The sequence below is a fragment of the Drosophila subpulchrella genome, chromosome X (genome assembly GCF_014743375.2).
Source record: "Drosophila subpulchrella strain 33 F10 #4 breed RU33 chromosome X, RU_Dsub_v1.1 Primary Assembly, whole genome shotgun sequence".
NCBI lineage: Eukaryota > Metazoa > Arthropoda > Insecta > Diptera > Drosophilidae > Drosophila > Drosophila subpulchrella.
In genome coordinates this window covers 23,120,713-23,135,380 of record NC_050613.1, presented here as the reverse complement: position 1 = coordinate 23,135,380, position 14,668 = coordinate 23,120,713, and the positions used below count along the sequence as shown (strand labels likewise).

Below are 14,668 nucleotides of genomic sequence, written 5' to 3'. Positions count from 1 at the left end.
AGTCGCCATATAAGATATTAGAGATCATATATTAGTATCATATCATTTAAGAAGTTCCCTTATGTTTGAGACAAACTATAACCAATGGTTGTCTATAGTTTATCAATTCCGTTTCTTTAGCCATGTTCTTATTTCGGAACTTGGTATAACCCAGAGATCATATATTAGTATCATATCATTTAAGAAGTTCCCTTTTGTTTTAGACAAACTATTACCGATGGTTGTCTATAGTTTATCAATTCCGTTTCTTTATCCATGTTCTTATTTCGGAACTTGGTATAACCCAAGTAACAACGGTTTCTCCCAGTGTAAAAGCCTCCTCCGTTGGCCGCTTTGTCCTGGACAAAGTTGAAATCACCCCCGAGAGGAGAACTCCGGATATATGCCTCACTGCACAGGCCAAACAGTTCTGGGGGAAAAGGTCCGGAGAAAAGGGTTGCGGACCAGGGCCTGTTTTATGTCTTCCGCCACTAGATGGCGCTCTCTTAGCGGAATTCAAATCGCGCCACCTATGACCCACACTGTTCCATGAAAAAAACACTGGAAAAAACAAAAGCTCTTTTAAAATATTTTTGTGGTTAAAAATACTTGCTTATTTTGCCAGGGCCTATAAAAATAAAATATTGATTGGCATATTTTTGGTTGCTAAATAATAAGTCGTGAATTTTAGGAAAAATAACTTATTCCTTGAAATTAAAATTCTATCTTTGAATTTCCTTGATTAATATTAAGTAAAAAATCAAGCTTTTGGATGGTATTTTTTTTTAGTGTCCCAATGGGCTTACTGTGACTCACGGCGATATTTTGGATCGATAATTCCGTGTCCAGCAGCAGCAGCCAGGCAGCTGTGTTCGTACATATATACACAGACACATGCATAAAAAACGTATATATATATTCGTGTATCCACAAGATACAAGACCCATACTCGCACAGAAGATTACCCGCGATGGTTTGGCTTCCGCCCACTGGGAAAATGGGAAAGTTGGAAACTTTCTGTGTTGTTCCTTTTGCGTTTTTGTTTGCTGGACAAATAAAAAGCGTGTGCACACAGGACCAAAGGAAAATCAGGGGGAAAGGAAAGGGGGGGGGAAATAGAGGGTGGTTCTGACGTGGCAGCAGGATAGTGGAAAAGTGGGTGTGGCCGGGATGTGGACTCGAGTGTCACCACCTCCAAGGAAGAAGCAGAATCAACCATGTTCGCTTTTAGCAAGTCATCGTGCGGCAGTTTGGGGATCTGGGGATACAACTCCAAACGATGGTCGTAAAAAAAGAAAAAGGGGAGAACATTAGAATAAAAGGACTCTCTAATCTCTTGCTTATACTATATAGGCAGACATGCAAAGATATAGGCACATACCATGTGCGTAAATGCAGATCTCTGGGGAAATGGATAGTTTTCAGTACAAGCTAAATTAATAGAATGAGAAATTTACCAACAAAATGTAGTTGAATGTGGAATGGAACTGTGTAATTTTTTAAGAATTTATTAAGTTAAGAACAAGGCTCTTTAATTTTAATCTAAACATCTTTCCACTTCAATTCATCAGCATATTTCATAGCCCATTTTTCAATATTAAAGAATTTATTAAGTTAGGAACATGGCTCTTTAATTTTGGTCTAAACATATTTCCACTTCAATTCATCAGCATGTTTCACAGCCCATTTTGCTATATTAACCTCTTAATTTTCAATGATTTTTTAATTTGATATTTTTCTGATATGCTTTGCTTTTCTCACGACTCTTTGATTTTCCTGAATGGGGAGGTTATAGTTTTTGTCACTTTGAGGGGTTGTGTTATTGATATCGTGTGACATTTGCAACATTATTATTGTTTGTAGTATTTCTGTTTCTTTTTTTTGATTACATAAAATTCAATAGGATTGCATTCCTCAATTCTTGGATCCCTAAAAATAGAGAAGAGCAGATGTGTGTTGGCTCCACTGATTTATGGACAAATTTATGGTCAGTCCTTTCTAGTTTATATCTTTTTTACTTTCCACTCCCCTTTTCAACTCATCAAATAAAATACAGCACAGAGAAAAGGGGATATTTTTAAGTAGAGTGATTTATAAAAAATATAAAAACTGTATGATCCAAATAAATATCCAAATTAGATGATTTTTCAATAGATAGTAATGAGTTTGATAAGATAAGTCTTTTTAACAATGATGCAAACATTAAAATGCCTAAAATATATATATTTCATCGTGTTAAGGCCCATTTTTTTCAATGCACATCTTTCTTGCCACTCTTTTTGGACCCAAACTGCTGAAAAGGTGTGAGACGCGGCGGGTCAACAACAGATTGTCGGGACAGATGTTTTGGCTGATCCTTTTTTCCCGAATCGGGGCTCTCGAGACCTAGTTACGCAATGATTTGTCCGATTGTGGGCGTGCTGGAGACCGCCATAAAACACTCGACCCACGAGGGTTGCAGGAGAAAGGTGCGCCTATTTAGTCATAATTGGTCGCCTAATTGGGCCATTGGCACGAGGCGATGATGAAGTGCATCCAGACAGCCAGTCTTTTCAGCTGTCTTTTTTGAGGATTGGTATAAGGATGCTGCGGCTGCGGCCAAGCCGATCGCCAAGTTAATTATAAAGCCCGATCTCAGCTGTCTGTGCACAGAGAAAATCGTCTCATATGTGCATTCCAATGACTTAAGTCAAATTTTATATTTATAACACATCAATCAGTTATTAAAGATTGAAACATCTTAAAATATGTTTGTAAATAAAAATGGGTTTATCAATTATCAATATAAAAGAAACACATGTACCTATTCTGTATTTTGTTCATTGGACATCAGTAAGCATTTTATTTTTATGTCAGAATGAATATATCTATAGGAAGTTGTTGTCAAGATTGTAGATTAAATGTTTTTTATATTTAATAAAAGTTTAGGTACTATTTTTAGTCATTAGTTAATAGATTTACTCTAAAAAACAAGAATTATTATTTAAATATATATGTGATTAAATATTTTATTAAAAGAGCTATTGCTGAGTGTAAAAACTCATTATTTGTTTTTTTTTTTTGATTGAAGGTTCTTTTTCCCCCAGTGTTGGCCCAAATTGGAGCCAAAGTTGGACTCTTTTCGAGGGCAGGCACGAGCCAAGAAACCGCAGAAATGCAGCTTGCATTGGGAAGAGGACAAAGAACAGGTACCACCGCATCATCATCATCATCATCGTTGCAAACGGGGAACAAAAACCGAAATGGGAACGGGAACGGGAACGGGAACGGGAACGGGAACGGGAAGAGATCCTGCAGGAGGACAATGACGCTGCCGATGATGTGCTGCAGTTGCAGATAGAATTGCCAAAGGGGGAGATCCTCGATTCCCGATCCTTGCACATTGAGCGGCACGTGCCCCTCGCTTTTCGTTTATTTACGAGTTGCGATCATGTGTGGCAGGGATGCAGCGCGTGTGAGGATCCTCCACTCGACTCCTGGATGCACCTGTTCGGCGGTCCTCTCTCCTGTCCTGGCCCATTAAGCCCAGGGGTTGGGGTCTCGTTTTCAGAGAAACAGGTTCAACGATCGCTACCTGTTCACCGCTCTGAGTTGCAGCATCAGGATATCGCGGCAGTTGCCAAGGTTGCCAGTTGCCGTGGCAGTTGCAACTGCAGCAGCATCTTTTTTTGGCTCGAGCAGGGGAATATGTGTTACACAGCTCAAGGGATCTGCGAGGATCTCAAGGGGTCCTTAATTTCAAGGTATGACTCACTGTATAGACTGCATCTTGCAGGCTTCAGTTGACCTCAATGCAAACTCTTTATTAAAAGAGTATTACAAGCAAACTGTTATTGAAATTGGGACAGCAGGTATATCAGAAGTCATTACTAAATAAATACATTTACTATAACTCAAAAAAATGTATCTATTAGAAACCCCTCATTGGAACACCAAATGTTCTTTTAGAAACCCCATCTAAGGATTCTATAAGCCCCCTGGCCTTTCAACAATCCTTTCCCCATCCATACAATAAAGAAAACCGATGTCACTGTCCCTCCAAAAACGTTGTAAGTCAATTCAGATCCTGCTGTCCCCGAACCCCATCCTAGAACCCACAACTGACGCTCCAGAGGGCTGGAAAATTAAAGGTAAGGCATATATATTGTATGATATAGGGTCCGGGAAGAGGAAAAAGAAAGAGGAAGACATGTGCATGACTGCTTAATCTAATTTAACTGCAATGCCGGGGACGTTTTAATAGGAAAAGACAAGAGAAGAAGAGCGAATAAAAAAATAAAAGCAGCCAGAAGTCAACCCTGCGTATATGGTATACCCTACGCCAACTACCATTGTAATATCAAGAAGAGGGCCCTGAAGAAAATAAGGAAAAACCTGCGGGAATGCCAAGGGCCAGGACAGTACAAAAGCAATTAAAGAAAAGACGATGATGATGATGGTGATCTCATGATGATGTCGATGATGGAACAGGGAGAGCCCTATACCATCAGCAAAGGTAGAGCACACTCAACCGCAGCGCCGGAAGTGCACACAAAGAGATGGAGATAGCTAGATACGGGAAGATACTCCGATACTACAGATACCCAGATACTCCAGATGAGCAGCGCAATATATAAATAACAAAAAAAAAGAAGGAAAAAGGGAAGGGCGCCCGAGAAGATCAAGTCCAAAGTCGGGGGCATCTCGACGTTGCAGTTGCAGTTGCATTTCGCGCTTGAGAGGGCACGTGCCCCTGCTCATTCGAAGGGCGAACCCACATGACATTTTTTACCTCCTAAACCTGAACCCATTCCCATTCCCCCTTTTCGGCCATATATATATATATGTATACAGATGGTGGCCAAGTCTTGGGACAGAGGGTCCAGCTGCTGCCCACAGAAGTTCTTGATAAGGTTTTTCTCACTCGGGATTGTACCTTTTCAAATGGGCATACCATACTATCTTAACTTTTAAGCATCTTTGTATCTTACTAAAAATGTATTGTATGGTTATTAAAGTTTATAAAAGAAATATATCTTATAAGAGATTTCCTTATAGAATGGGGCAGATTAAAGAACCTTATAATCTTTCAGGAATGTTGTTTTTTGGCAGTCCTAACACTATTTCCCAAACTCATTATTCATATATTCTTATAAAATCTAAAGACTCAATGGAAACACTTGAGAAATATACTGTTGTGCTGATACTAAGGCCCGATTCGAACTCCTGGAGTTATTGCCACCGTTCAAATTGATGGTTTTCGGTGCCGCGAAAACAAGGACATGGCTTCTCGTCCTAGCTTAATCAGCTTAGGAAGCCTCGAATTAAAGGAAGAAGTTCCACAACTGCCCCTCGGATGCGACTTAGACCCCGTGTAATACGGTCAAGTTCTTAAGTTGACGTTGCACTATCAAGATGGTGACGAAGGCGGAATGATGTGTTATGGCAGCTGGTCGTTTTTTGGTCAGGGTTCCGTAATTTCCTTGGCTTCCTCCTCGTCCTTCTGCCTTTCTGTCTGTATTGTTTTCCTTTTTCACCATTTTCTTCGCCCTTTTCACAGGTTTGTGGGCAACGCTCGAGCGCCCCAGTTGATTTGGCATTCGTCCTCATAATCTCGCCCGTGCCACTGTATAACTAAGTATAACGTCAGCTGGAAGAGTTACGCCAGAGGTCCGAGGTCCAAGATCCTCGGCGTGACATACCCTCAAGACACGCAAAAAAATTTCAAATATATTTTACCTATACCAATTTTGGTACAGTGTTGGAAATTAGAAAAAATAAAGTTGCACATGCGTCATCTGCTGGAATATTTGGAAAGCATTTTTAAAATAATCATCAGAGTAATAGATTTTATAGTAGTTGATTTCCTGATAGTTAAATATAGGAAAATATTTTAATATTGACTTTTACAATTTTATAGCAAACAGTATTCTGTGATTTCTGATGAATGGCTATTTTATACTTGTAGAATAAACTATCATATTATATCATATTTTTTTGTTAGAGTAACCCCAGTTTCTCCCAGTGCTGTAGCCGTTACAAGACGAACGACAATCGACACACGACAATTCCCCGTTCCTGCCTCTCCTAAATATCCACGCCTTATCGAGGGACCTCCTTCCATTTCCATTCCCACTTCCATTCCCACTTCCAATTCCATTTCCACCTGGGGCGCACAACTGTCTTGGTCTTGGGCGGCTGTCTTCGGTCCGCTGAGCAAAAGGCGGGAAAGCAATCCCAACCAAGTCCAGCCCATATGGCAAAAGATATAGACGTTCTTATCAGGGGGAGAAGCAGAGCCACCGGCTCCCATTTGGGAACTGCTTGGGATCTGTGGGGTTTGTTTTAATTTCGTATTTTTTTTTGGAGACCCATGCGGGTCCCATGAAAAGCTTCGGTGATAAGCGTTCAGCTGGGCGTGGGAAAATGCTGGGAAATGCCTGCTTATCTGAAGCGTAAATGTCGTCGTCTCAATCCACATGCAAATGTGGGTGGATTATCACCTGAAATTAGTGTTATTTTTTGTCCAAGGAGATGTTCAAAGAAGCATTTCGTATTTCACGGATCTTTGTTTTGTTCAGTTTATTTCATTTAACCCTTTAGTTTGTGGGTTTTATTTGAATGTTTATTAAAAACATCCTAATTAAAATGTAATAAAAGCCAAAAAAGTAACTAAAATGGGAGTTAATAATTATACAAACTTAAGGAGTACAAAAGATATAAGGGCCAAAATACAGATGTAACTCGCAAAATCTCTTTTTTTATCTGTCGGTCTTTTTCTTTGTACTAGTTTCATTGCTTGCACGTGATAATTGCATCGTTTTTGATTTCGTTGTTTTTTTTCCTAGGATCTTAATTTTTATCTCTTTTTTTAATGTAAGTGATTCAAACACACAAGTAAGCTATAAAATAGCAATCTAAGCAGTCCTCAATCGAAAAGAAAAAAGTCCATAAACTTGCTACTTACTTCAAGTTGAACAGAGATCTAGGTGTTCAAATTGGCAGACTCTTCGTGTCTGGCTTATAAAAACACATACATATAAAAATACTTTGTATGGGATATGTATATTATATTTATGGAGCTGGCCGAAAGTCTGTCTAGCGTAAAGAAACAAAAGGAAAACGAAACTAAAGCATGAAAAGCTGGAAAAGTGTTTCCTGGGCGGAAGGAAATACGGATATGTGGTACAAGTTCAATGCAACTTACTTTCCGCTCAACATTTTCATTTTTTTTTTCAAAGCTATGATCAAGGACGTAAATAATAGAAAAATGGCTTATTGGAATCGTTAGCATTGGAAGCAAGCTGCCCAAAACGGTCTTATAGCTGTAGGCCTTGATTTGGCTAAACTACGATTGAAAAACTGGATAGAAAAATCGTATTTTTGACTAAAATCTGAATCTCGTATTTTTACCAAAATTGAAATCCCATTTTTACGCAGTAATAATTCAGTGTTTTGGCTGCTACAAAGAAAAAAAACCTCAGATCGCGGAATGTCATACCTCGATGAGCTCGTAATTTAAATTGCAATCTACTGGCACTCAAACCTGGAAAATCTTAATTTTTGCCATTTTTCGTAAAAATAGATGATGTAACCCCTTACAAAAATTGAGAAAATTGGCCAAAAAAAAAAATTTTCCTAAAAGTGATGAGGATCGTTAGCATATTTAGCAAGCTGTTCAAAATAGTCGGTCTTTTAGGTGTACGCCTTCATTTGGCTAAACTACGATCGAAAAACCGTAAAAAATATGAGTATCTTAGACTGAAATGGACATTTTTCTTGAAAAATGCATAGGTTTAAGGATTTTTTTTAAATTTTCAAGTTGTGTAAGTCTTCTGCAGGACTTTTTGGCTTTTACCCCTGGTCCTCTTGGCCAAATGTCAGATGTCTGGTCTAGAAGAGAATCCAAATTGAAAACGCAGCGTTGAGTGAGCGTGCCAAATGCAATTATTCGACGTCTGCCATCTAAAAATGCCAGAACCTCTGGGATTACGACCCCAAAAAAGCATCTGCTTTCCCGCTGGGCGTGGGTGGGGGATGTTTATTTGGTCTTTGGTCGAGGACACCACACCCTATAACCTTTGACCTCACCTTGCTGCCCATCCTCTGGATGGATGTGCGTTAAAAGTCACGATTAAGCGCCGCATCAACCCACCGAATGAAACACACATTTCCATTTCCACATCCCCATGATGAGCTGTTGACTCTTCATTTTTTTTGTATTTTTGGTCTCGGGTATTTGGGCTTGGGTTTGGGTTTTCCTCTCTATCTCGGGGGTGGATGTTGGCCTGGGCTTGGCTTTCGGGGCATAAACTGCATGAAATTAAGTAATTAACTGGCTGAACTTCACTCCACAGGTCACCTCATGCGGCTCAAAAGGTCACATCAATATGCCATCAGCCATGATGAATGTGCGCTGATTTATCAAGTCCAATAATGATGTTTACGAAACCAAAAAATACCTAACAAATATAGATTGCCTTGTTTTTACTTGGAGTGCTCTAACAAATATACAAAACAGATAAATTATAAAGAAAAACACAAGTCCACCAATATAACAAATTATATTACAATTTCAATGGGTTATAGATGGTAAAAATATACCTTATAATTTAATACTTAATCTAAAGATATAAAACATATATTATACAATTTAATGATGACAAAAATCACACGAATTTCTAAAGATTAAGATTTTATTGTAACTAAACATTCGTTGTTAAATATAATTCTAATGACATACAAGCTATAAAAAGCTTTGGAACATCTCTGTCATTTGGTTCCCGCCCAAAAGTTGCTCCCAAATCGGGGCATATAATTAGTGACTTGATCTGGGATCGGGCATTAGGGATCACAGCTGTTAGGTACCGAATGATTGCCGCGAAATATGTGTGTTATTCCTTATGTGTTATATGTGTCTCTCGCTTGAACCCGGGCGCACACAAACGAGTTTGCCCCCGAAAATAGCTTTGTTGGCCCCTTCTGATCCCCGATTCCCGATTCCCGAGTCCTAAGTTCCTCTTCTAGTCGCAGTTCTTGTCGGACATGACATAGGAAAACAATAGACGACGGCCCTCCGGACAATGGACCACATCTATATAGATATATATATAGGTGGAACAAAGGGGCCAGGCCAGGAGTGACCAGCGGTCGAGGTGGAAAGTTCCCAAGCTAAGTAAATGGAAATACATACGGAAATGTACAAATAAATAAATGGACGAAGGCGCAACGCGCAAGATCGCGAGAAAAATGCAAATGAGCTTGGGACATTAAGTGCTGGACTCTGGACTCTGGTCTCTGCTGACCATTGTCCAGTTTCGAGACCATAAAGGGGTTGCTGGTCTTTGGTCTTTGGTCTTATTTCGGAGGTCGTCGTCTTAAGGTGGGATAGGACACACTGGCGAACTGCACTTTTCCTTTGCATCCCTCCCAAAGATTCTAAATTCGAAATTCAAAATTCCAGTTTCCGTTGTGCTCCCATTGTAATGAGTTCGCGCTCGTTACTCACCCCGTTTCCCCTGGAGATCTCTCACCCCTCCCCTGATCTTGATCCTGACCTTATAGCCTAACCCTTCCCCCCGTCGAAATTGCAGTTGGTCAGCAGTCATCATCAGCAGTCGCCTTAATTTACGGGCCCTCGGGCGACCTCATTTGAATATTAGTTGGGTTGGTCCTTCTTGGTCAATGATCTTGATTTGGGCCGTACCTCTGTGAAATTGCCACCGCCAAGACATTCTAGATATTCTCACATCCTTATGCATTACACGCTTGACCAGCCGATCGTCCTTTCCCATCCCACTTCTTATTTCCCATTTCCTAGCCCCTCTGAACTCATATTTCACTTAGCTGACCAGTCCTGGTCATCCCGTTTTCGGAGCGGTCAACATGCGTATTACAATTTGATCCGGAATCCCTTGATTAGGAATTTGTTTTATGACGCAGTCACTGTTTTTTTTTTACTTCTTCCCTTTCGACCCTTGCTCCTTGGCCGTTAAAATGATAATTTATGGATCCGCGGCCAAGGTCCTGCCGCATCCTTTCTGGGTTAATGAGAGTTTGATCTCGCGGCGATTTATCTCTGGTCTTCCAGAGGGCAGGCGAAATATCTTATTGATGGGATTAGCTAAGGAAAGGGGTTATCGCACTGCGAGATTTCCCAGGCCAGAGAAATGGTTAAAGAAATGCTTGGCAGCTTAGTTGGATATGTAACTATAGATATTTATTTTGAAGATTAAATAACTTACTAAGAGTAAGCGGGAACAACACATTTTAGAGGTATTCTATTTTGGCTCACCTTTTTGCAAACCATTGACAACTTAGAAATATTTATATTTACAAAAAAAAACGAATGCAGATTATGCGATTATTTTAAGAACAACTTTTAGAGGCATGTTTATATAAACTTGAGATACGAAAGATATTTTTATGGGCTCTAGAAGTTAAGTTTTGGGTTAAAAATAAGATAATGTAATATAAAGAAATACAATATATAATAGATTTTTAAAGTTGCGTACTTAAGGATCTTGGAACCACTGTCATAAGTATCTTTATATCCATTGCAATAAACAATCTATAAGTTTCCCTTCTCCCTTTTGAGATACCCCCATATTAACACGCTCCATTTTCGCTATCTTTTGATCCGTTGCCTGTTTTTCAGATGTCCTGGCCCCTCGATATTCTCGAGCATTTAGTATCCTTAATTGCAAGTTGCTTCAGTTTCGGTTTCGGTTTCGCAGTTGCAAGTCCAGCTGAGCTCGGGATATCCTGAGACCCACCGGACCCGAACCCGAACCCGATCGAAATGAGGTCAGTGACTGAGGAACGAGATCGGGATAGGAAAACTGAAGAAGAAGGACGGGCTGGCAGGACCCTTGGGCATTGTGCCAAGGCGTAACGGTTTTCGCCGCCTTTGTTTTGCTCATTCCTCCTGCTTCTTTTTTTAGTTGAAAGTCCAGGACGTGTCCTTTGAATGGCTGGCCAAATTAAAGCAGGGCAACTTTCGGTCAAGGATTAGCAGGACTTCAGTGGAGGATGACCAACGGTCAGTTTGAAGTTTAGGGAATACAGAAAAAACAAGAAGAATCACTTAAAATCATTATTTTAAGTTTGGTAATGCCTACAATATTATTATTATTATTTAAGGATCCAAAAAGTGACAAATACACAAAAAATCTTTAGTCAATTACCCAAAAATGTAATCCTTAAACAGTTACATTTTTATTTAAGCACCGAAATGCTATGATTGGCTTAGATCCAAATACAAACCCTCTACAGCTTCCATAATGGAGTGCAAAATCTGACATTTTTCAACTCAAAAATGGCCCTTGACTTCGGTCTAACCCCCACAGCCGCTGGTGAAAACGGCCCAACCCTTAGCATCCCGAGATCCCGAGATCACGCGAGTCCAAGAGTCCGGGAGTTGAAAGTTCAAAGAACATTCTCGGACATTTTTAATGAAATTGACATGGACCCTTTTGGGTTGAAAGAGATCACACATTGGTGGCAGAAAATTCAATTAGTTTTTGGGCTGGAAAGTTCAAGATTTTCGTGTGCCATTGGACGTTGGTCAGCGGATCAAAAGGGGAAAGGGTAAACTTATCTAGCGCAACGAAACAGGATGTTGTCCAAGAATAAGAAGGAAAGGGGTTAAGTCGCCAAACGGGTTTTTGCTCATCAACCGTTGTTGATTTATGGGTTCGCCACCCCTTGTCCCTTTCCCTTTTTTTTATTCGTCATTTGGGCCAAAGGTGACAGATCAGATCCAGATCCCCGGGGCGCAACTAGAGCAGCATCCCAAAGCGGGATGATGATGATTATGATGATCTTTCCCTGGCCACTCGTCTGCGTGTTAAAATCCCTAACCCTAAGTCCCAGCTTCGATCGATTGTCCTCTGAAGAGATATAGACAATCTGCAATCAGCTGCCTGACCAATTAGTCAAATGTCTTGCACAGAGGCCCTCTCAAAAGATTTCTCTGGGAAAGTACTTATGATCTGGCACCAAGAGTCCAAAATATATGTGTTTCAACACACCAGCAGCAGTGGCATTTCAGTATTTCAGGTGAAACAAGTTTCGGTTTTCCACAATTTCAGCATCATTTGGCGGCTCGTTCTCAGCACCTTTTGACCCCGCAGACGAGTGTCGTTTTAACTGCGCCCAAAAACGAAACAAAAACCCAAAAAAAAAATGACAAACTGAAAAAATCAGACTGAGAAACACCAGCAGCTAACAACTCGTAATATGTTTTTATTGCCATAAAAGATATGGTGCTGCGACTTAGATGAAAGCTGACCGAACTGGCTAAATGGTCAGCAGTTTCCGTTAGCCCTCCGTGTTGGCCATCTTTCCCCGCTTATTTCACTTTATATTATTTCTCATTTTTGACCAAGGTGGCCCAGACCAGGTGTACCAACAAAAAGGCGACAAACACCACACACTTAATTGCTCATATCTGTCACAACGGCAAGTTCGAGATCTGCTCTTCATGTCATGTTTATTTGCTTGGGAATCTACAAGATACTTTTGGGGACTCCTTTGCTGGGTGCTCCAGAACAAACATGAATAGTCCACATGCTACGAAGTTCGGTAACGCTTAAAAACATTTATAAGTTATCGATTACGGACTAAATTTAACTTTAAATTTGTACTGCGATGAAGAACGAAAATGGTTTCTGTGAACTAAAAATTTAAAAAGAATAAAACTGAATGCACTTTAGGCATATTCCTTGTTCGGTTTGAGGCTATTAGTTCCGCGATTATAGATGCCCAGAAAGGTCTTGCACTGGGCGCAAAAGAGATACTGCCGCTCATCGGGGCGGGATAGGCATGGAAAGAGGCACTTTAGCCAGGAGCAGCATCCGGAATTCAGCTCGGAGGCGCTCTTGACCACCGGACGTCTCTTGTAACAGCAGGCCGGGCAGAAGAGGTTTCCCTCGTAGGCACGCCATTTGTTCACGGAGGCCTTGAAGGTCATCTGACGGAGGATCTTCATCTCCTCCTCGACACAGGGACATGGGGCATTCCAGGGTTTTGGACATGGCAGGGTCTTGGTTGCTGGACCAGAAGGGTCCTTGGTCTTCGGATATGAATTGTTCTTGTTTTTCGACGGATCCTTGGGTGTTCCACATGGGTTATCCTTTGGTTTTCTAGTTGCATGGGCCTGGGAGCATGGACCTGGCTGAGCCTTTCTGGCGGCTAAATTGATCGTTGGAGTCGGGGATTTTCTGGTCGCGGGATCTCCTGAGATCCTCTTCTTGACTTTGGCTATTCAATGAATGGGTTTTTGAAGAAATAAATGTGTTATATATTATCGCATATTAATTATGAATATATTATTGGTTGCTTATTAATTTTTAAGCAGTTTATAGGAAAATATTTGAATCCTAATGATTTATGTTAAATGACCATTCTGCTATGTATATTTATATGTTGAATATAAATATTTTATTATTAATCTTATCTTTTCTATTATAGTCTATTATATTCTAATCCATAAACTCAATGGGTTTCTATGCATTTGAATGCTAGACTCTCAATACACAAAGTGAAAGCCGAGTGATGTCAACTCACCATGTTCCAATCCATCAGCAGTGTGGGAATCCAAAGGATTCAAAATCTTGCTGCTCTGCGACATACTTCCGCCGCTTCCGCTGGATCCACGTGCTGAGGCCAGCAGTCTATGGACGTACCTTATCTTGGAACTGGCATCCGCGAACAAGTCCGAGTGTTCCACCTCGAGGTGGCGGAACAGACTACCGGTATCGTATTGGGTACACCGGACCTCCTTCAGGCAGTGCGAACAACGCACGAACTGCTCGTCGTTTTGCTCAGACATCTCGGATCTTTTTTAAAATATTTACTAAAAAAGTCGATTTGTACTTTACGCAGCAAAGGTGCGGTTGAGAATGACTGCGAGAAATGAGGTCTACGAAATTATTGATTTAAACTTTTGACTATTTTAAAATATTTACTGAAAAAGTCGATTTGTACTTTACGCAGCAGAGGTGCTGTTGAGAATGACTGCGAGATATGGGGTCTACGAAATGATTGACTTGAAGTTTCAACACCACAGCCTACTTGATTTGAAGATCTGAACTAAAAGTACTCGTAAATGTTGTTAAGAAAATTTTGTATCGAAGGTGCCATGCAAAACTCTTCCATTTTTAGTCATAAAAATGACTTAAATAAATTCCAAACGTCTCGGCCTAGAAAGGATTTTTGAAAAATGTATTTGTTTTAAAGAGCAAAAAGAAACGAATATGCATTGATTCATTTTGAAACATTTCCAAATATTTTTTTTTTTATTTAAAGCCCCGAAGAGCTTTTGCAATTAGAACCAAAAGTTTGAGTTAACAAATCCATCAGCAACAACCGCATCCAGTGGTGCATCATGCAATTTTCCTCTTCAATTTCCATTTTCCATTTGGCGCATTCATAAAACAAACAGAAAAACCGAAGAAGAAAAAAAGAAACCTCAGCGAAATCATAATAAATATCTCGCGTAAATGCAACAAATTTGTGGCGCATGCGCAACCAGCAACCGGCTGCTGTTGCCGTGTAATTAACAAAAACAACAGAAGAGCCCACCACCACCCACTGCACCACCTGAACCACCTGCACCACCGCCCCCCGCCCACTTTGCCACCTTCGATGAGCTAACCTTTTTTTGTTGTTTCTCTCTCTGTGTGTTTTTTGTTTTTTAACTGACGGC

At 40.3% G+C, this 14,668-nt stretch overlaps 1 protein-coding gene across 2 annotated transcripts; it reads right to left on the bottom strand.

Annotated features, from left to right (window-relative positions):
* Positions 1–12,539: 12,539 nt before the first annotated feature.
* Positions 12,540–13,989, bottom strand: LOC119557018. 2 transcript variants are annotated; one of them, XM_037869555.1, is made up of 3 exons: positions 13,929–13,946; positions 13,528–13,882; positions 12,540–13,221 (listed from the first exon to the last, which is right to left on the bottom strand). In XM_037869555.1, exons 2-3 carry the CDS (start codon positions 13,790–13,792, stop codon positions 12,671–12,673), a joined length of 816 nt encoding a protein of 271 aa, XP_037725483.1. In that variant the 5' UTR covers positions 13,793–13,882; positions 13,929–13,946; the 3' UTR covers positions 12,540–12,670. The 2 variants fall into 2 exon arrangements, with proteins under 2 accessions (XP_037725483.1, XP_037725482.1); XM_037869554.1 differs by having other exon boundaries at positions 13,528–13,989.
* Positions 13,990–14,668: the final 679 nt, after the last annotated feature.